General features: G+C 38.4%; 2 protein-coding genes across 2 annotated transcripts; both read left to right on the top strand.

Moving 5' to 3' along the window:
* The first annotated feature begins 1915 nt into the window (after positions 1–1915).
* LOC101301928 (probable disease resistance protein At4g27220-like) lies at positions 1916–17757 on the top strand. The gene is made up of 5 exons (XM_004309558.1): positions 1916–2311; positions 6693–6803; positions 6908–7054; positions 14245–14876; positions 14976–17757. The coding sequence occupies exons 1-5, from the start codon at positions 1916–1918 to the stop codon at positions 17755–17757; spliced, it is 4068 nt and encodes a 1355-aa protein (XP_004309606.1).
* Positions 17758–18364: 607 nt separating this feature from the next.
* LOC101302224 lies at positions 18365–19388 on the top strand. The gene is made up of 4 exons (XM_004309559.1): positions 18365–18502; positions 18613–18881; positions 19040–19256; positions 19343–19388. Exons 1-4 carry the CDS (start codon positions 18489–18491, stop codon positions 19386–19388), a joined length of 546 nt encoding a protein of 181 aa, XP_004309607.1. The 5' UTR covers positions 18365–18488.
* The last annotated feature ends 1528 nt before the right edge of the window (positions 19389–20916 follow it).

Raw genomic sequence — 20916 nt, forward strand, 5'->3', positions numbered from 1 at the left:
GTGGACCTAGACACAGCTGATAGCAACTGGTCTTTGAACCATACAGGGACCAGCTTATACATCGGATAACGTATCATGAAATCCCAGCTGGAGCCTTGAGCATCAAACCATTTGGTCACGGGTTGGCACAACAAAAGATCTCAACCCTTTGACTGGTTTGAGCGCTAAGGCACTTCCCACAAACTCAGTTGTCCATTTTATATTAAACTAATATAACAGACTTTGAACCTCAGGACAGCAGAAGACTCAGTACTAGGATAGCAAGCGAAGCTGGTAACCTCTGTGAAAAACAATGATATGCAGATGCATGTTTTACCTGAAACCATAAGAGATATTAGCGCCACTTGTTCTTGATCAGATAACATTATCTCAAAGTGTTTTGCAGGATGAAAGGATTGCCAACTATCCTTATACCTTCAGTTATATGATTACTGTGGGTGCTTTTTCGTGTTAGTAGGATGGTTCCAAGTTTTGGTTGTTCTGACTCTGATTCTGTTTTACCTATCAGGTTCAAAATGATATATGATTAACGTTATAGAGAACCCATGATATATCATATACGCATACTTGATGTACGTCTGTATAGAAATTCAGAGCCCTCGATAAGGATCAAAGCCAAAACTTTGTCAAGGCTAGTCGTCTGAGAGGTCATTGCTTTTTAGTTAAACATAAATAAGTGCTCCAAGATTTACCTAACATATTCTAGTTGGCCATTCCCCGTTAACACCATGAGGTCTGCAAGTGGTGACTATATTGGCATTGCTATACTTTTTAATTTGATCAATACTTGTATTATGACTGATCCAAGGTTGAATGTTCTTCCACTGCAAGCAAGTAAAAAACAGAAAAAAAGAAAAAAGAAAAATGGAACTCTATGGCCTAGTCTTTTGGAGTCTCTATGTGTTTTCTCAACTCAGTTTCTGCTCTCATTATATTGTTTTGCTGAAGTTTTGAACTTTCGGACAGTAAATAATTTTCAAAAATCATTAACTGCTCTTGTTGTCGTAGTGTGGTAATCGTTCTATATTTTAGATATGAACTAGTTTCAGAATTCAGGTGAAACTTTAACAAAAATCTACCACTACTTCTGCTGCCTCCATCTTAATTCTTTTGGCTCTAGATCAATAGAATAAACTGCAACTGGGGGACTGATACTGATGCTTTTGCTTTCAAGTGGGAAACTAGGACCAATGTTTAGCTCAAGATGCCATTGGTAGTATGTATTGATAGTAAATATTGATTGGTATGTGTAACTGGGAAACTAAGAAGTTTCAGAAGTTGACAAAACTTCTGTAACTTTAGCGAATTTCCTAGCATCCACTCTTGACTTATCTGCATCCAACCTCTTGAACATTCCCTACACATTTGTCCTTTGGTTGAATTAGGATCAACAGCACAAACCACTAATGGAAACTGTGTGTTACTCGATTTTTAGCTCTCTATTGTCACTTCCTCATGATCTGTCACCCTCCCTTCATGTCTGTTTTTCGCTGTGGTTTCCTCTAATCTGTTTCTCTTTGTTAGTTTCTTGACTGTTCTTGATACCATTAGATTATTCATTATGGTATTCAAACTTTAGGAGTTGGGTTATTGACAAGATGCAGCTTAAAAGACTGGAAAACACTAGCTAATCTACGTTAAACTGACAATGCCCCTTTTCTTAATAAGGGATTATGGGGATGCTCAAAGCTAAATGTTCAGTTAAACATAAGGACCCTGGACATCTACAACTAGTTGTGTTTGGGGCTTGGGGTTTAGTAAACAAAGACGTGAATCACGTGATCAGATTTGGGGCTCTGTGTGTAGCTTATTTTCATGGAGTTAATTAGATAGTCTCTCTACCATTGTTCTCCTTACCATTCTTCTTTTCCTGTTCTCAACTCCTCAGACCGATTCTTTTTTCTGGTTGTTTGCAATGGCCTCCATCTCTCCAAAGACTGATGCATCAAAAGCTCGTCGGTGGAAATATCATATGTACTTGAGTTTCAGGGGGAAGGGGAAATTTGCATCCCGTCTCTACGACGCGCTGCAAGATGAAAGAATTAAAACTTTCATGGATAATCGTGATACAAGTGGAAATGCTAGTTATCCCACTCTCAAAGCTACAATGGAGGATTCATGGTTTGCAATCGTCGTTCTCTCGGGAAAGTATGCTGATCCTACTCGTTCATTGGATGAACTTGCAATGATCTGTGAGTGCATGAATACCGGCCAGGACAGAATATTTCCAGTTTTTGATCAAGTAGAGCCTGCTGGTTATCATGCAAGTACCATGTTTGTAAACAGTGTATCATTTATCTACTGGTTATCTGTTTGTTTATAATAGCTTAAGCTTTAATTTCGGGACATTTGGTTTTCCAAAATGCTTGCTAAATGTGATTTCAATGTTCATTGGCTGGGGGTACTCTTGAAACTGTGGTCTCTGCTCCTTCACATGGATAGGTTCCCATTAACGTCCACATTGCCCTTCCTACAGCCTGAGGATTGGAACCTAAAGGTCCTAGGAGGGGGGGGGGGGGGGGGGGGGGGGGGTGGAATAGGCCTTTTTTGAATTTTTGTTGACTTCTGTATCCGAGGATAGCAATGACTTGTGCTATCCCAGAATCACAGGATACGAGTTTGCAGAAAGTAAATTGCAGCAAATAAAGAAACAACACAAGAATGTTTTTTACTCGCAGAAACCCTGAATACAGGGAGAAAAACTGCGTGTCTTTAACTCTTGAGAGACAAAAATTTCCACTAAGTTGAAGTAACTTCTTACAAGAATAATAGTTCTAGTGATACACTACCACAGTGCTATCCTTCCTAGTCCCGAACTAGTCTAGACCTATTCCCTCTCTTGTTTCTAAGTTCTTACAACATGGGGCACTTTTAGAAGCCTTGTTCGTGAATTCAGCTAACCACTAGCAGATTCAACCTTGAACGCTTCTTGGGTTTGTTGCACTACACATCCCTCATGGTATGCAACATGATATGAGTTGATGAAAGAAGTTTTGAGTTCAAGCTCTAAGGTTTACAGTCACGAAGAAGACTTAGAGCAGCATGAACAACACAAGCTAAAAACTAAACTCAACAAAGAAAACGCAATAAGGCAGTTTTCAACAACCATTGAGCAAAGCCAAAGCTATAGATATATATAGGCAGACAAGGCATCAAAGATGATGCAAGTTGACCTCAACATGTTTCAGAAAGGTTTAGACAGAAGTGTTTGGTTCCCCATACTGAAAGTGATGTAACCAAATGGAGAGTTGACACAAGCAACCTCAATAAGACAAAGACACCTTTCCTAAAACATGAACGATTCAAAACAGGAAGCAAAGAGGTTTGAAACCCTCTTACTCAGTCCATCAGTGGACCTTGACAGAGCCGATAGCGACTGGTCTTTGAATCACACAGGGACCAGCTTTGTATTGGATAATGTATCATAAAATCCAAGCTGGAGCCTTGAGCATCAAACCATTTGGTCACGGGTTGACATAACAAAAGATCTCAACCCTTAGACTGGTTTGAGCGCCAAAGCACTTCCCACAAACTCAATGGTCCATTTGAATTTGAAAGACTTATTAAACTAATATAACAGACTTTGAAACTCAGGACAGCAGAAGACTTAGTACTAGGATAGCAAGCGAAGCTGCTAACCTCTGTGAAAAACAGTGATATGCAGATGCATGTTTTACCTGAAACCATAAGGGATATTAGTGCCACTTGTTCTTGATCAGATAACATTATCTCAAAGTGTTTTCAGGATAAAAGGATTGCCAACTATCCTTATACCTTCAGAACCTGATTAACAAACATGGTAATTCCATATCTACTACCAGTGTCATTTACTGCATTACCTGGATTCAGCAATTATGTGCATTTCATGGGTGATAATATTGGATGTGCTTTTGGTTAGTAACATAATTTGCACATGATTGACCACTAGGTTGGTTCCATATACTGAAACGATTTTTAGATCAAGTAGTTCTTCTGGTAAGCAAAGCAAAGGGAATTAAATATGTACCCAATGTTTGTATAACTCAGTTTTTCGACTATCTATATTGACATTGCTATACTTTGGAATAGCAAAGAACTGATCCAAGGTTGAATGTTCTTCCACTGCAAAGAACTAAAAAAGGGGAACTCTTTCACCTAGTTTTTTTTGGAGTCTCTGTGCATGTGGTAGCACAACTCAGTTTCTGTATCATACTGTTTTGCTGGTTGTGTATTTGCTGAAGTTGTTAACATTTGGAGTTTTGGACATTTAGTTCTTCGATATTCTTGTCAATGGATGTGTATATAATTTTAAACACCATTACCTCCGGTCATGGTGGTACTGTGTGGATATGAACTAGTTTCTGATGAAACGTGAACAAAGGAAATATTTCTGGTTGGATGGTTGTACAGGTTTAACCTGTAGTTCAAAACTAATGTCACTTTTTTTCTGGCAAGATGCCTGGGAAACGGTTGGTTGGTTGATTCAGTGAGTTTATTTCACTTTTTTTTTTTGGTTAGAAGAGTTTATTTCACATTTAACAATTGAATTTGGTAGGCATATGTACTGATTCTAAATATTGAATGGTATGTGTAGGTGGGAAAGTGAGAAGTTTCATAAATTAAGAAAATTCTGAAACTTCAGCAAATTTCATAGCAACCACTTCAACTTTTTCTGTATCCAACTTTGTTTTTATTGTCCTTTAGTTAGTAGGATATGTCTATTGTCCAGATTCCAAGCTGCCGCTGGTAACATATTTTTTTCATGACTGCTAGGTAGGTTCTTAGTTTAGATCATTTTGACCAAGTCTGTTTCTTTTGGATCAAGAACCGGATTTGCCAACCAGCAAAGGGTTGGTGGTCATGAGACCATCCAATCAAGAGAGAGAGAGAGAGAGAGAGAGAGAGAGGGAGAGAAAGAGATAGAGAGAAAGAAAGAGTTGATTGGTTGGTCTCTATGACCACCAATCTTTGCTGGTTGGTAAATCCGGATCCCAAAGTTTTACATGTTTTCTCATCATGTTGAAGATGATGAATGATGACATGTACATACTAGAGCCCTCAACAAGGCTTCAAAGGAAAAACTTTATCAGGTTAATAACATGTTGGGTAAAGTCTGCCATGAGATTGAACAACTTGTTCATTTTCTTTTAGATATTGTTGAAAAAAGAGGCCTACACTCGGGAACCAAATTGAATTAGTCTTACATGTGTTCTATATTACTCTAATCTGATTCGTGTTTTCAGTTTTATTTCTGTTTGACAAACTACATCCACTTGATCTTACGCGGTTTAAACAGTTTTGATTAAATTGTAAAAATTACTTTAGAAGGAGGAAAAACAAAAATTGGAGGATAGAACCAAAATCATCATTTTTGCATCAGTTTGAACAATACTTGCTTGTACATGGTCAGTGTACAGTTCTACCTGAATTGTCTTATCCTTTGTTGTTACACTTCCTTTCTAATACCCATGTATTAATCATGCATGCAAGTACAAATCAAAAGAGAGTCTGTTTGCATAGCTATTGGTTTCCCATTTTATATTAGCTTAAGCTTTAGTTTGGGTCATTTGGTACTCCATGCCAACATATAAACTTACTTGCTGAATTTGATCCATGTACTTGGCAGGGGGAACACTTCCTCATATCTCCTTTTTCTGCAGCTTATAAGCATGTCTTTTCTCCTTAACATGGATGGACTATCCACAGTAGTGCCCATTGTGCCATCATTACATTCGATTCACACAAATAATTGCCATCATACACAAGATGCATTGGCAGAGCAGTTGGGCTTTAAATTGTTGGAGGAGACAGAAATTGGAAGAATTGGTAGATTGAACAAGGGGATAATGAGAATGTGTGATGTGATTGTTGGGATCGTTCCAGAATGTGTGCATGTGTATTTATTTTACAATCACAATAAAGAGAAGGTTATGGAAGGGAAATGAGAAAGGTGAAAAGGAGAGGAAGGAGGATGCATAAGACTAAAACTATAAGCTTTTCAAAATTGTTTTTATTCTCTAAGTAAATTTTAATGTGTCCTCTCATGGTTTCCCTCTTCGTTTTGTGCTCTTTCTTTATTGCTTTTAAAAAAGGTGGAAAACATTAGATAACAGAGCCAAAATGTATCTGATTGGATTCTTTCCCCAAAAAACACAGCCAGTTACAAAGAACGTACTATTATGTAATTTCATAAAATTGTGTTAATTCTTAACTCATATTGAAAAAAAATTGGGTTCAGTTTCAGAAAGTAATTATGATAGTTAACAGTGTTTGTTAACAAGGTCATTTCAGAATCAACAGTAACTTTAGTTCTCTAAGCTTGTGGCAATGATTGCTCAAGTACCAAAGAGAGTATTTGTTCGCACAACAATTGGTTCGTATAGTGTGTTTGAACCTGTATTTTCTCCCAAATGATTTCCATAGCTTTTTCTTAAGGCTAGATCGCTTTATAGGCTGATTGATGTTTGTGATTGATGGGGATGAAGTTCTGGTTAGGTATCTTGCAATCTGAATCCTGCCAGTTTCTATTTTTCCTTTATATCATATGAATTACATATCACTTTTTAGCAATTAGGTGATGGCTTTTGCAAATTTCAAAAGGTGCAAGATACTTGTATCCGTTTGTTGATCAAGAGGTTGCATATGATGATTCTATTATGTAGCACATTCTCTCAACTTTTTTGGGATTTCTTAGCCAAGCTATTATTGTGCAGGTTGTTAATCGTAGAGGTCAAGGTTCTGGCCTTTCAGCTAATATATGGAGTCTTGGATGTACTGTGTTGGAGATGTTAACTGGGCTAGTTCCATACCATAATCTCAAATATGTTTGTGCCATTTTCATGACTCTTTATTGTTCAAAATGACTAGACTATTTATCTCTTCAACCTCTATTTTGTTTAGATAACATTATCTATTTTACTTTATACAGATGGAGGCATTATGGACAATTGGAAAAGGAGAGCCCCCTCTGGTTCCTGATACTCTTTCAAGAGAGGCACAAGATTTCATCCATCCATGCTTAAAAGTTAAGCCAGATGATCGTCTCACTGCTGCTAAGCTTTTAGAACATCCGTTTGTAAATAAGCACTTTCCTCCCATGTCTTCGGGATCAGTATCTCCTTAGTCCTTACAATCACCACAAGTTCAGCTACAAGTTGTGGTGGTAATAAGGTAAATTCCACCGATTTCACTGCTTCATAGTTCCCATATCTGCACACACAACTTCCATGAAAGTGATCAGAAAACTTTACTTTCACTTATTTTAAGAAAAAAAAACATAATTTCATAGCTTAAATGTTTGGTTTTGATGCCAGCTCTATTCAACCCAAAGAAGCATGACAACATCTCATCCATGTTCTATAATTTGCTTTGGAATCCCGTGGTCGTTATAACGTCAGTATGACTTCAGAGGAATAAACATCTTTTTGTCAGGTGCCTGCTCTGAAAATCATATTGCACGTAGAGCAATCCCGCCAATTTGTTCACCAACAATTCCGTTTGTAGAACATATGATTTGTTGTTGTTCAATTAGTCTTTGGCGTTTCATGTCTTCCCCTCTGTTACACAGGACATGACTCAGAACCCTTTCCATGTGTCTGTGGGAAAAGTCTACGCTAAATTGTGTGAAAGAGCAAGTATTTTATCTGTGAAAAAGATTTGCGGTGTTATAACAAACATTTTGCTGTCTGCATTAGAATTTCCTATAATCCATATACAAATCTCAGAACACAAATTCACCAAATTTCTGACGCTAGAGGTAAGACGAAAATTTGTGTGCAAGTACTTGTCTGTGAAATATATCTACTTGAAGAACATATCGTGGACGTCTCCGACGACGACGGTGGATCAAGCTATCAGAAATTGAAGATGGACGATGGTTTTTGGTATTTTCATTTTTTTTAAATAGGGGTCCCCTCCAGACCGATTGGGCCCACCGGCACCCAATCCGCCTAGGCCCACATCGTGTCCGCCTTGCCCGCGACAGGCCCAGCCCATACCAATTTTCTTATTTTATTTTTGGCTGAGAGAGAGTGCATGTCTTATCAAAGGTGCCAGGTGCCAACTGAGACAAGACCGCGCAGACGCATTCGAAGAGGTGGCCGCTCAAGCTCTACTGAAACGCTCCGGTTCCGCGCGTGGAGATTACTCGCTTCTCTGTGAAGCCTGTGGTTGTCAATTCCGGCAAGAACCTCTCACTATTGTCACTACTTTGTTTACTCTCCATAGCTCTGAAGTTATGTTCCTTTTAACCTTTGCTCTTTGTGTCTCTTCCTTTTATACCAAATTTACAAAGTAACTTCGATCACAACTTGGATTGAGTTCTTCTTTTTCAATTGGTTTCAAAATTAACAGAATTTGGGAGGATAGATTGGTTTGATTGTATTTTGATTTTCTTGATCATCTGGTTGGTATATATTCCTAAAAAGTGGTACTGCTTCACCAATTTATATGATCATCTTGGCCTACTGAGTTTGGGCTACATCCAATTTATATGATTGGCTCCAAGAGAGGGGAATCACAACATTCATGGATGCTCGACATCTTGAACCAGGTGATGTTATTTCACCCTCTAACCGTGAGGCAGTTGAAAGATCAAGGTTTGCAATTGTTGTTCTGTTCCAAAATTATGCTGCTTCTACTAGGCGTTTGTGGAAACTTGTAGAAATTTTTCAGTGCATGGACGACTGCAAGAGAATTCTTCCAACTTTTTATGCTGTCGATCCTACTTATATAAGAAAACAAACAGGGAGTTTTAACTTTTAACCATGAAAGGTCTGGGCGATACGAATCGGAGTAGGTCTACTAGTGGAGAGATGCTTTAACAGGGTAGCGTTCACATAATTGCAAGTAAGCATCATCAATTATTAAGAGTTGTGCTTATTCATACAGCTGACCATTTATTTAAGTCTTTCTTGTAGGATTGATAGAGAACTTCTTGACTTCATTGTGGAATTTGTGTGCTGTGAAGTACAACCTATTGAAATCAATACGGGAGATTTTGATGCAATTGAAGCAACAAGGCAAGCAACTATTGAAACTGATCCTACAATGTTGGAGTCAAATAAATAAGACTTTGAAGTAGTTACAGTAATAAGACAAGCTACTATTGAAATTGAGCCTACAATGCCAAAGTTAGCTGAAGATTTTGAACTGGTTGAAGCAACAACACAAGCTACCAACGGAACCTGTGAGTTACTCGGTTCTTACTTCTTAGCTCTCAGCTGTCTTCTTGTGCTTTTGTCTCTTTTCTCTGTTTTTCGCTGTGGTTTCCCGTTTGTTTCTCGTTATTTGTTTCTCGATTGTTCTTGACCCTATTAGATTATTCATCATGGTATTCAAACATGGGGAGTCGGCTTATTGACCAAGATGCAGCTTAAAAGACCGCAAAATACCTGTTAACCTTCAAAAGATAAAACAGACAATGTCCCTTTTCTTAACATGGGATTATGGGGATGCTCAAAGCGGAATGTTAAGTTAAACGTAAGGACACTGGAAAACTACAACTAGTTGAGTATGGGGTTTGGGGTTTAGTAAACAAAGTCGTGAATCACGTGATCAGATACTTGCCAAAATGTAATTTAATTTACAATCATCAAGAAGTTGAAAACTTGGTGTTCACTGGCAGGGAAAACTCTCTTTCCCCTTCCTTATGGCTTCTTAGCAAGTTCTTGCTCATTGAGGTTGCAATGTCTGGACTGTGGAGTGTAAAACGAAAGAAGGACAAAGATGCCATAGCCCATAGACCCAAGTAATTGCCTTAAGCTTTGGCCTTGAGAATTTTGTAGTACTATAGTCAACTAACTACTCAATTATTGCCAATTAAGTATTCATCTATGTAATAACATTATCGGTAGCTCTGAGCATTTTGGTTCCAATTGCTTGTTCTCTTGTTGCATACCTTGTCCTGTATTATTCTGAAGACCAAAAACAGAAATGAGAAAAAGATTTTAGTTTGCTTAGTTAGCTGACCCCACATTGATATAGATGAATATATTTTATCAAAGAATGTAGTGTTCTGTAAATTTTGTCATTCAAATTGATACATAGATGCACGTAAGTATGGTTTCATGATTTGAAGATGAAAGATGCATCGAGTTTGGCAGAAATAAAAGCAAGAATTGCTGTGTGACACCATCAGGTTGAATTCATTGTGATTTAGACACAATTATGAACGTTGTTCAATGAAAGATTAGAGAGCAATAGAGGGAAGTATGGAAAGATGATCATTGCATGGCTGTAAATTTGATTGTACACCTCTATGCTGAAATTGTAGAAATATGGTAAATGCTCCTAAAGTTAGCCAGTACCTGATTAAGCTTTCGTCTGAACTCCTTGAACAAAAATACTTACTGTACTTTGATGAGCTTTGCATTATATATTTGAGTATTACATAGACGTATAATGTTGCTAAACCAACAGAACTCATTTCCGCACATACTTCACTCGTCATGGTTATTCACCTTAATCAATTTTCTACTTGCATTTTATACTTGCATTTTATGTATTTGGAATTTTGGATTACATAGTTTTGCCACATAAGTTTCACTCATATGTCAATATATTCCAAAGGTTGTTGATCAAGCTGAAGCCACAAAGTTGATTGATCTAACTGATGTGTTGATGTATCATCTTGTGGAAAAAACTTCCAAACTCCAGAGAGATTCTAGCTGCAGCCATCCCATAAACTTTGCAAGAGTATGTTCACCTTTTTCTACCAATCTTTACTCTTTTGATTTTAGTCGGTGTCTACTGTCTAGTGGTTGATTGATTATCTCAAGTTACGCCTATATTGGGGTAATTGGTATGCATCAACTGCTGTTATCTCACACGTAAAACCATTCGAGTAAATTAGATTCTTTCTTAATGCTTATAATGAGCTCATTGTATTTCCTGTCACTCTCCAACTTATATCAAAAGAAAGTGAATCATAAAACAGACCAATGAAGTCACCCCTCATTGTTATTTTGATTCTTTGTGTTCTTGCTTATTTGGATGACTAAAATATGTAGAGTACATAGGGGGTCGTGATTCACAATGGACTCATGATTATAGTCACAGAGGCATGTGCATGGTTGCGCTGTCACAGTAAGGATAGGGATTCCATAGATTTATTATAAACAACTTCGAATTAAACAAATGAACGAAAGTTCTTGTATCTACCATGATGAATGTGAACCAACTGTCATAATACAATCTCAGCCGATGATTTAATCTTGTTTTCTATATTCACTAACTCCAACAATATACCGTCAACCTTAATTGGAACTCTAAAAAAAAAAAAATTAACCAATTGAATCATAATTTCTGTGGGAATTTCTAAAGCATGTTCTTCGCCTCTGTGAATTAGCTCTCTGTATCAACCTCCCGAATCTGGGTTTCCATATAATTTTCTTCACAATCTTATTCAACACCCCCAACACTCCATAAAAGCCAACGGATCTCAAACCTTCATCCACCTACATCCACCAAACCCAAAACAACCCAATACGAATCTGGTGTTCTCTACATGACGAGGGTGGCGGCGGAGGGCACGACGGAGACGACGAGACCATGACCTTCGGGTCCTTGGCGGTCTCCTTAACCGATTTGGGAGCGAGGAAATTGACAACGGCGACCTCACCTCCGATTTTTGACGCAGACCTTGACTTTACCCCCTTTGTTTTCCCTCTTGTTCATTTGTATATATAGCTCCACCCACTTGCCTTCTTTGTTTGAGAATTGGGATCTTTGTCTCCCAAGAGAAACATTTGCTCTCTGCTCCTAAGTTAACCTCTCTTCTTCCTCCCCCTCCTCCTCTTCCTCCTCATCTCTCTCTTGCTCTCTGTTTCTCTCTGACACTTTGGGACAAAGCAAAAACCCAGAAAATGAGTAACATAAGCATGGTGGAGGCAACGTTGCCACCTGGGTTCAGGTTCCATCCCAAAGATGAAGAGCTGGTCTGTGATTAGCTTGATGAAATTCGAGGGGGTCGAAATTGAGATGGCTGGAAAGGGTTTTTGGGGAGATCAATATAGCATTTTTTTCTTTTTTGGTTTCCAGCTCTGTGATGACGTCCGTTAGCAAAGCCTAAGCGGTTCAAGTGCACCACGGTGCACTGAATCCACTCCGACAAATGAAGTACTGGGTGTTATGTGTTCTTTTTTTCTTTCTTTTTTTTTTTTTTTTTTTTTTGTAGAACTGGGTGTTAGGTGTTCTGGCTACATATGATTTCTGGCAATTGAAGTCCTTGGTTTCTGCATGCGTCCAAGGTCCAGCCAATGCTCTAAAGGGTCTCTGTTTTTAGGTAGATGCCTGAAGAAAACATCTATAATATACAATCAGCAATGACTTGCATGTTGCTCCTAACTAGCTTGGATTATATATTTGCATTAATCAAAATGGACTTCAAGTGTTGAATGACTTGTTAATGCACATAATTTGGAAGGATGGCAAATTATTTTCATGTTAGTCTACACTCTACAGAACATCAAAGAAGACTGGCCAATTGATCATCATTTGGACCGACTTGTTTGGAATCGATTCTCTTTATAATTTATTATTTTTCACATGAAAATTTTCACGTCAGGAGACAAATATACAGTTTCTTTGGTGCAAAGATTCACATACCCTGAACATGGTTTCTATCATAATTAATTGTTTTAGCTTGTAATTTGCACAGGACTTTGTGTGGATTTGTTATGCAGTCTGTGTCTTCAATGATGCTTAGAATTTGACCGATAAACCAAACCAATGGAGGAAGTCCCTGATAGATTGTTTTCTATATTTTGTGAATAAGATTTATTTTTTTTTCCAGCCGGCAGCATCTGGAAACAAAAGAAATGACAGACGCAAACGAATATAGGCAAAGGGAATTTGGCCATATATTACCTGTTCAATCCTCATTAGTCATTAATCACCCCGCCTAGTCAAGTTGAAGGGGATAATAATATTTGACAGTTTTGTACCAACCCAGAGCACCTTATTAGTAATCGTAGTTAGGAGAAATAAAGCAAGATTGATGTGTGTAACCATCAAGTTAAATTCATTGTAATTTAGACGAGAACATGGATGCTGTTCGTTGAAATATTAGAGATTAACAGTGGATCGTAAGTATGGAAAGATGATTATGGGTGTTATACAATTTTATTCTACACCTCTGCTGAAATTGTAGAAAAAAGGTAAACGATACTCCTGAAGGTTAACCATGCAAGTACCTGACTACCCTCCCCTGTCTTACCCCTTTGAACAAAATTGTCTGATCATTTGTTGGTACACTTGCTTTCTAATACCCTTGTACTAATCATGCAGGATACAAATCGAAATAGAGTCTGTTTGCATATAGCTATTGGTTTCCCTTTTTATATTAGCTTACACTTTAGTTTGGGTCATTTGGTTCTCCAACATATACACTTGCTGAATTTGATTGATGTACTTGGCAGGGGAAAATCCCTCATAGCTCCGGCTTATATGCAGGTATTTTCTCCTTATCATGGATGGGCTATCTACAATAGTGTCCATGTTGCCATACCTTCCATATTCCTACGATGGAAACTCATCATGAGGAGCCTGATTAGCAAACATGGTAATTATGTTTCGACTACCAGTAATTAAGTGTTGCATTACCTCGAAGACTCGATGTACCTGAAGTTTCTAACTTTTCGACATTTGTTTCTCTAACATACTTGCCAAAATGTAATTTAATTTACAATCATCAAGAAGTTGAAAACTTGGTGTGGACTGTGGAGTGTAAAATGAAAGAAGGACAAAGATGTCATAGCCCATAGACACAAGTAATTGCCTCAAGCTTTGGCCTTGGGAAGACTTTTTGACTTTTTGAGTCAAGATTTCACCATCTTTTTTGGGATACATGGTTGTAAATGGTATAGAATTTGCTGGCATTTCCCTTCACAATTTTCAGAAACAGAGTTCTTGGTCTGTAGCCTACCTTATCATCTTCCTATAGTGAGAGAAAAAAGAAAAAGGAAAAGCTAGAAAATATTCCATTTACCATCTGCAACTCCACAAATTCTAAAGGAAGAGTATCAAAATCCCAGGAATTCAATGAAGTAATAGATCTCAATAGGATGGCTTCAATGAAAGAATTGAAGTCTGCAGTGGCAATTAGTCAGTCTGCTGCTGAGTAACAGCTTTACTTTGGTTGACTTAGCCTACATCAACAGATTATTAAGTTTCTCAACTTTCTTCTCTGGTAAGTTATTGTTTTGTTTCTTTTTCTTGTTCTTTCATGCAGAATTGTGTTGTTAAGAACCCAAGTTTATTTTGTAGATCGTTCCTTTTGGCGGTGGCCAGGATCAGTTGCATCACTGTATAATGAAGCGTCCGTTCAGTTGTATGGTCGGAAATTCGCAGGACAATCAAGTAGTGGTTGACAAGGAAATGGAGATGGGACCCATGCCGGGAGGCGGGGCAAGCAGTGTTGCTGCCAGTTCTTCTTCATCATCAGCTCGTTGCTGCAAGTACGATGTGTTTTTGAGTTTCAGGGGTCCTGACACTCGCAAGGGGATTACATTCGACATATACGAACGACTTAATTGCAGAGGAATTAAAACATTCATGGATGATAGAGATCTTGAAGTAGGAGATACTATTTCGCCCACCCTCATAAAGGCAATTAAAGAGTCGAGGTTTGCAATCGTAATTTTCTCGCTAAATTATGCTTCTTCTACTTGGTGTTTGGAGGAACTTATAGAGATTTGTCTATCCATGGAAGACAACAGAATTTTACCACTTTTTTATCATGTTGATCCTACTGATGTTCGATATCAGAAGGGAAGTTTCAAAGAAGCTTTCTCTGAGCATGTAAAATCTGGGCGACACAGACCAGAGAAGGTGCAGGAGTGGAAAGCTGCTTTATACAAAGTCGCCAATATCTCTGGGTGGAGTACAACTGATCATAAGTAAGCATTTCTCTCTTTAATTTTGGATCTATATTTGTATTTTACCTAAAGCTTACTAAATTCTAATTTCTGATTCTAATCCTTAATTCGTCCTTGTAGGACTGAGAGAGGACTTGTCGAAGCCATTGTGGATCTTCTCAGCAGTAAAGTAGTACCCGATGCAATCGAGTCCACAGGAGATTTCCAAGCATTTGAAGCAACAAGACAAGCCATGAATAAGGTTATGAAGGCACTAATAGATGACAAGGTCACTTACGTCGGAGTCCACGGCATGGGAGGCGTTGGGAAGACAACTATTGTGAGACACGTAGCCGCACAAGTCTGCAAAAATGGTACTTTTAACCATTGGACTATGGCAACCATATCCCAAAATCTTGACTTCAAAAAAATTCAAGGCACTTTGGCAGAGCTGATGGGCTTCAAGTTACAAGAGGAGACAGAAGACGGAAGAGCCACTAGGTTGCATAAGGAGATAATGAGAAGAGAAAAACTCCTTATAATCCTGGATGATGTTTGGGTGAGAGCAGAGTTGTCAAAGATAGGGATTCCCAGCTATATGGAGCTTCGTAAGTGCAAGTCCAAAGTGCTACTCACCACAAGGAGATTGAATGTATGTCAAACCATGAAGTGCCAAGAAAAGATCAGCCTCAACATTCTCTCAGTAGAAGATTCTTTGACCTTGTTTATGAGAAATGCAAGAACAGTGTCCTTTGAGTCCACCACATTTGAGAAAGCGGTGAAAAGGGTAGCTGCAGAATGTAAGGGTCTACCGATTGCGTTGATAGCAGTTGCAAGGGCACTAGAAGATAAAGACCTGGCAGAATGGGAGAAAGCAGCACAACGACTAGAGAAGTCTCAAAGTGCCAATCCTGACCATGAGGAAGATGCATTTGAATGTATAAAATTAAGCTATGATTACTTGAAAGATGAGGAGTACAAGTCATTCTTCCTACTCTGTTGTTTATTCCCAGAAGATGGTGATATAAGAATAGAAGACTTGTTTAGGTATGCAATCGGGATAGGATTGTTTGGAGATGCCGAGACAATATATGAAGCCAAAGGAACAGCACATACATTGGTCAAGTACTTGATAGATTCTAGCTTGCTTTTGGAAAGTAAATATGGTGGATATGTAAGGATGCATGATGTCGTCCGAGATACAGCCCTGAATATTGCAAAATCTGAAGGTGGGCATCGGTTTTTGGTAAAAGCTGGATGTGGTTTAGATGATTGGCCCCCAAGTCGATTACTCTCAAACGAAGGCTGCACTGCTATTTCACTAATGTGCAATCGTATACGCGAGCTACCCCCACAGTTGCTATGTCCTAAACTCCAGATTTTGTTATTGAACGATAATGAGATAGTAAGAGTGATGCCAGAAACCTTTTTTCAAACTCTGAATGAATTAAGAGTCTTAGATCTTGGCGCGAATGATATTTCACTACTACCCCAATCATTCGGTCTCCTAACCAACCTTCGAGTCTTACGTCTTAGCGACACTGATATTTCATATCTACCCCAATCATTCGGTCTCCTAACCAACCTTCGAGCTCTTTATTTAGATGGTTGTGAAAACCTAACGGATATTTCTGTGGTGGGAAAAATTACGACGCTTGAGGTTCTTAGTGTGAAAAGCAGTGGCTTAAAGGAATTATCGAGAGAAATAGGAAATTTGACCAATCTGAGGGTGTTGCATTTGCCTGCAGGATGTTATAAGATTCCATCCAAAGTGTTATCAAAGTTGCGTAGTCTAGAAGAACTCTACCTGGAATATCCATTTGTTGAGGAAGATTCTGCCTTTCATGAGGAGGACTCTGCCTTCCATGAGGTAACTGGCTTGTCAAAATTAAGAATTCTGCAAGTTTGGATCCTCAATGAAGAATGTATCCCCAAACTTGTTGAGCGCAATCCGAATTGGGTCGGGTTTTTTATATATATTGGCAAAGATGAAGAAGTGGAATTCGACTTTTATCAACATCGTGATATTGATCAGAGGACCATATTCTTGAAACTTGACTCCATCAGTAAATTCCCGGCCTGGTTTTTCAACACGGTGATAAACAAAGCAGAGAAGCTATGCTGGGCTGATTGCCCACGTACTGGTTTAATCGATGTTTTTGTGGAATCTGAGAGGGGAAGGTTACATTCTCTGAAGCAGCTCAAAGTATATGGTGGTTACGATGAGGACGACCTGATGAACAAATCAACATGGGTTCCAAAAGAACCTCTGTTCGAGAACTTGGAAGAGTTGGATCTGCAGTACGTGGAGTTATGTGCTGTTGAATTTCTACCACCTGGGTCTCTATGCAATTTGAAGTTATTGAACGTATGTTCTTGTTACAACTGGGGGAATGTGCTTTTACCATGGACGAGATTACCAAATCTGGAAGAACTAACGTGTAGGTCAATGGACGAGATTGAATATGTGTTTGGGTATGAAGCAGCGTTACTGGAGACAGAACAATCAAAATTGAGAAAGATAGGATTGTCTTATCTAAAGAGAGTAAGAAACATATGTTTGGGACCTGCTCCACCTGCAATATTCCAGAATCTTCAAAGTTTGTCCATTGAGAGTTGCAAGTTGCAGGGAAGTCTCTTCACCTATAATGTTGCTCAGTGTCTTTCTCAGTTGAATCACTTAAAATTACACAACTGCCCCCTATTGGAAAGGATAGTTGAAGAAAGCAACAAGAAGACCATCCTTCCAAAATTGAAGCAGTTAACTTTGACGGAACTTTCATCGTTGTGCTATGAAAGTGCTACTTTTGATATCGAGTGTCCTTCATTGGAGGAGTTGTCTCTGTGGGGCTGCCCCGAGTTTTCAGTCTCTGTTCCTGACTTCCACAGCAGGAAGCAAATCCAACTCCATGAAAGAAAATGAATTGTCATCATCCGATAGGTATGTCGGTATTAAAGAGTGTTGCAATACTGCTGAATATTAGTACCAGCTCTGTGTTATCAAAGAGTTCTCTTCAGCTCTCTGTTTTAAACTTGCTGGATGAGGTAGACATTGTTTAGCTAATTTGTGATACGCTGGATGCATATTCAAATAGATTATATTAGTGGATAAATGATGTATTCTGATCTATAGCTTTTGTTTCGATTGTCGGCAGTCCATACCCACGATTTTGGCACAAGTCATGACTTGAAAGGCGATGCTCATAGAAGTAACAGAGCAACAGTTCAATGGTCCAGAAGAAGATTCCCTTCTTCAATTGGCTTTTAATTATGCTGTACGATTGCTGTCAACTATATCCTTGAAGTTGGTGATCATGAATGTTCTTTCATTTATTATAAAATTGACATACAGAGTTTGAGCTTTAAATTTTGTATGTGTGAGGTTGTTTTGTTTGTCCCGTTTCCTCTGTATTGGCTTGGCTATGAAGTTTCATCAGAAATCCTGGAAATTTGTTTCTCTTTTAGCTTAGTAACATGACAGTATCAGTACATTGTTACAATTTATATGAACATGGCTCACAACACCATTTATTGGTTATTTGGGCCTTGTATTAAGAGTCTTTGTAGAACAATTGGGGAATTTTGAAGAAGCTTTCACCGAGCATCAGAACCCGAGCCATTGCATATCATCAGAGAAGGTGTATCAGTGGAGAGATGCTTCAAGAAAAGTGGGTAGTTTTTCTGGGTTGATTCCAAAGAATTACAAGCATCATAAGAATTGCTATCCCAAATTCCCAATTACCAAGATGATTATTTGACCCTGATTTCTTCCTTGTAGGTATATTGATGCATTCTTTGCCGATGCTATTGTGGAATCTGTGTGCACTAAACTACAACCTATTGTGGAAATCAACACCGGAGATTCGGAATTATTTGAAGCAACAAGGCAAGCCACTGTTGAACTTGAGCCGTCAAGTTCGGAGTTGAATGAAAATGTTGTAGTTAAATTAATAAGACAAGCCACTATCGAAAGTGAGCCTACAATGCCAAAGTCGACCAAAGATTTCGAAGCAGTTGAAGCAGCACCACTAGCCACCAATGGAAACTGTGAGTTACTTCATACTTGAGCTCTATGCCTTCGTTTCTGTTTCTGTAACTTTCCTATGATCTGCCTGTTTTTGGTTGTGGTTTCCTTTTTGTTTCTCTCCGTTGGTATCTTGACAGTCCCTAATACCTGTCTTTTCTTTTTCTTTTATCTTTTTTAGCTTCTCAATTCTTCGGAAGTCCAGCTGAACCATCTCCTCAGTGGAAGCATGAAGTGTTTTTAAGTTTTAGGGGTGAAGACACTCGCAAGGGTTTCCTGTCCCACTTATACCATGAACTGCAAAAAACGAAAGTAATTAGAACATTTAAGGATGACGAACAACTTGGGAGAGGGAAGGATATTTCTCAAACTCTGCTGACAGCAATTGAAGAATCAAGGTTTGCGATCATTGTTCTGTCGGAAAACTATGCTTTTTCTGCATGGTGTTTAGATGAACTTACAACGATCTTTCAATGCATGGAAGGCAAGGATACAATCCTGCCAATTTTTTATCATTTGGATCCCTGTGATGTACGATATCAAAAGAATAGTTATGAAGTGGCCTTAACAAAGCATGAAAGCAAGGCAAAGACATGACATAGAGAAGGTCAACCAGTGGAGAGCTGATTTAACAAAAGTTGGAAATCTCTCTGGGTGGGATTCAAAGAAGTACAAGTACGATTTCCATTATTACAGAAGTTGTTGTATTTACGTTTTCATTCATCAGTTGTCTAATGGAGTCTGAATGTTTGACCCTTTTCAATGCAGATCCGAAAGGGAACTCGTTGAAGACATTGCAAATTTGTGCTCAAAGAAGTACTTCAAGCATCAAGCACTATACCAAAAACTGCATCAGACCATAGTATTCAGACAGCATAAGAGTTTTTTTAAGGTACAACTGACGTCACTTTGTTAAGGTACAACTGCTTAAGCACTATCATCGTCTCCGTTCTCGGAGGAAAATCAGATTGAGTTGCCTGCGTTCTTGTTGAGGTACAACTGAGATCACTTTGTTTACCATTCTTGTTCCTTATTTACTGTGTTTTTGCATGTGTGTGTATTTGATCAGTTTATGGGCTCTGTATTTGATTTGAGTTAGTTTGATTGGAGATCAATTACTGATTTCTTAGTTTGTGTTGGATTTTCTATCCGACTAGAATTGATTGGTTGATACTAGTTTCATGTACATCTCAATTAATGCTGGGTCGTTTTGTGTTACTCTGATTTTCGAAACAAACAGAAAAACCAATTCAAGCTCAATGTGCAATCAGATATGGTTTGATTTAACTCACATGATTGGGGATACTTAACTTAAAGTCATTCGGTTGATGGTTTGGAGAGGATTAGTGTTCATACTCCTTCCATTACAAATTCTGTTCTGGGTGGTTTTCTGTTACCTTGCAATTTCCAGTTGATTACAGAGAAAATTGATTGATGCATAGTTTCATTAGTTTGTTTTTTGTTGGCTTCTGGCTATTTTATTGGGGACGTGTGTTATAAGTGATAACAAATCCAAGGATGCATTTGTGTCTCACTGTATAAGTTTGTAACTACAAACCACGTAGGACTGTAGGAGAAAGCTGAGGACTGCAATATATTCCATTCCAACATGCTCATCAAAATTGGATAATGGTTCATGCCTTCATGGTCATAGTTTTTTCTAGTTTTTCTAAATTTATACTCAAACAAGCTTCAAGAAGTCTCTTTGGCTTATGTAATCTAGATCGACTTAGTGCCTAGTTTGCCATGATTTCTTTCAGAAGTAGAGTATGTTGAAAATTGGACATCCAGTTCTTAGAGTGGATGGAAGTCATCTTCTTGCTGCAGTTGTCATTAGGTACTGGACCATTTGATATCTAGATTACATAAGCTTCTCTAGATTACATAAGCTTCTCTAGGGGAGTACGAATCAATAACACATGATTTATTCTGACGCTACAGGGTAGAGAAGGATGGAAGGGAATTACTTGTTGCTGTGAGCTTTGGACTAGAAGCTTCTGAAGCAGTCGCTGATAGAAAATATTCTTTTCAAAAACAACGGTGGGAGGCTTATGCAAG

The sequence above is a fragment of the Fragaria vesca genome, unplaced genomic scaffold (genome assembly GCF_000184155.1).
Source record: "Fragaria vesca subsp. vesca unplaced genomic scaffold, FraVesHawaii_1.0 scf0512981, whole genome shotgun sequence".
Taxonomy (NCBI): Eukaryota; Viridiplantae; Streptophyta; class Magnoliopsida; order Rosales; family Rosaceae; genus Fragaria; species Fragaria vesca.

What these genes read in the sequence shown, in the direction of transcription:
- LOC101301928 (XM_004309558.1), top strand. Translation starts at nt 1,916, where the DNA reads ATGGCCTCCATCTCTCCAAAGACTGATGCATCAAAAGCTCGTCGGTGG. An exon ending in CATACCATAATCTCAAATAT is followed by an intron (nt 6,804 to 6,907) that starts GTTTGTGCCATT and finishes TACTTTATACAG; the next exon opens with ATGGAGGCATTATGGACAAT. An exon ending in TGGAGTACAACTGATCATAA is followed by an intron (nt 14,877 to 14,975) that starts GTAAGCATTTCT and finishes TCGTCCTTGTAG; the next exon opens with GACTGAGAGAGGACTTGTCG.
- LOC101302224 (XM_004309559.1), top strand. An exon ending in ACTAGCCACCAATGGAAACT is followed by an intron (nt 18,882 to 19,039) that starts GTGAGTTACTTC and finishes TATCTTTTTTAG; the next exon opens with CTTCTCAATTCTTCGGAAGT. An exon ending in ACAGCAATTGAAGAATCAAG is followed by an intron (nt 19,257 to 19,342) that starts GTTTGCGATCAT and finishes AATGCATGGAAG; the next exon opens with GCAAGGATACAATCCTGCCA.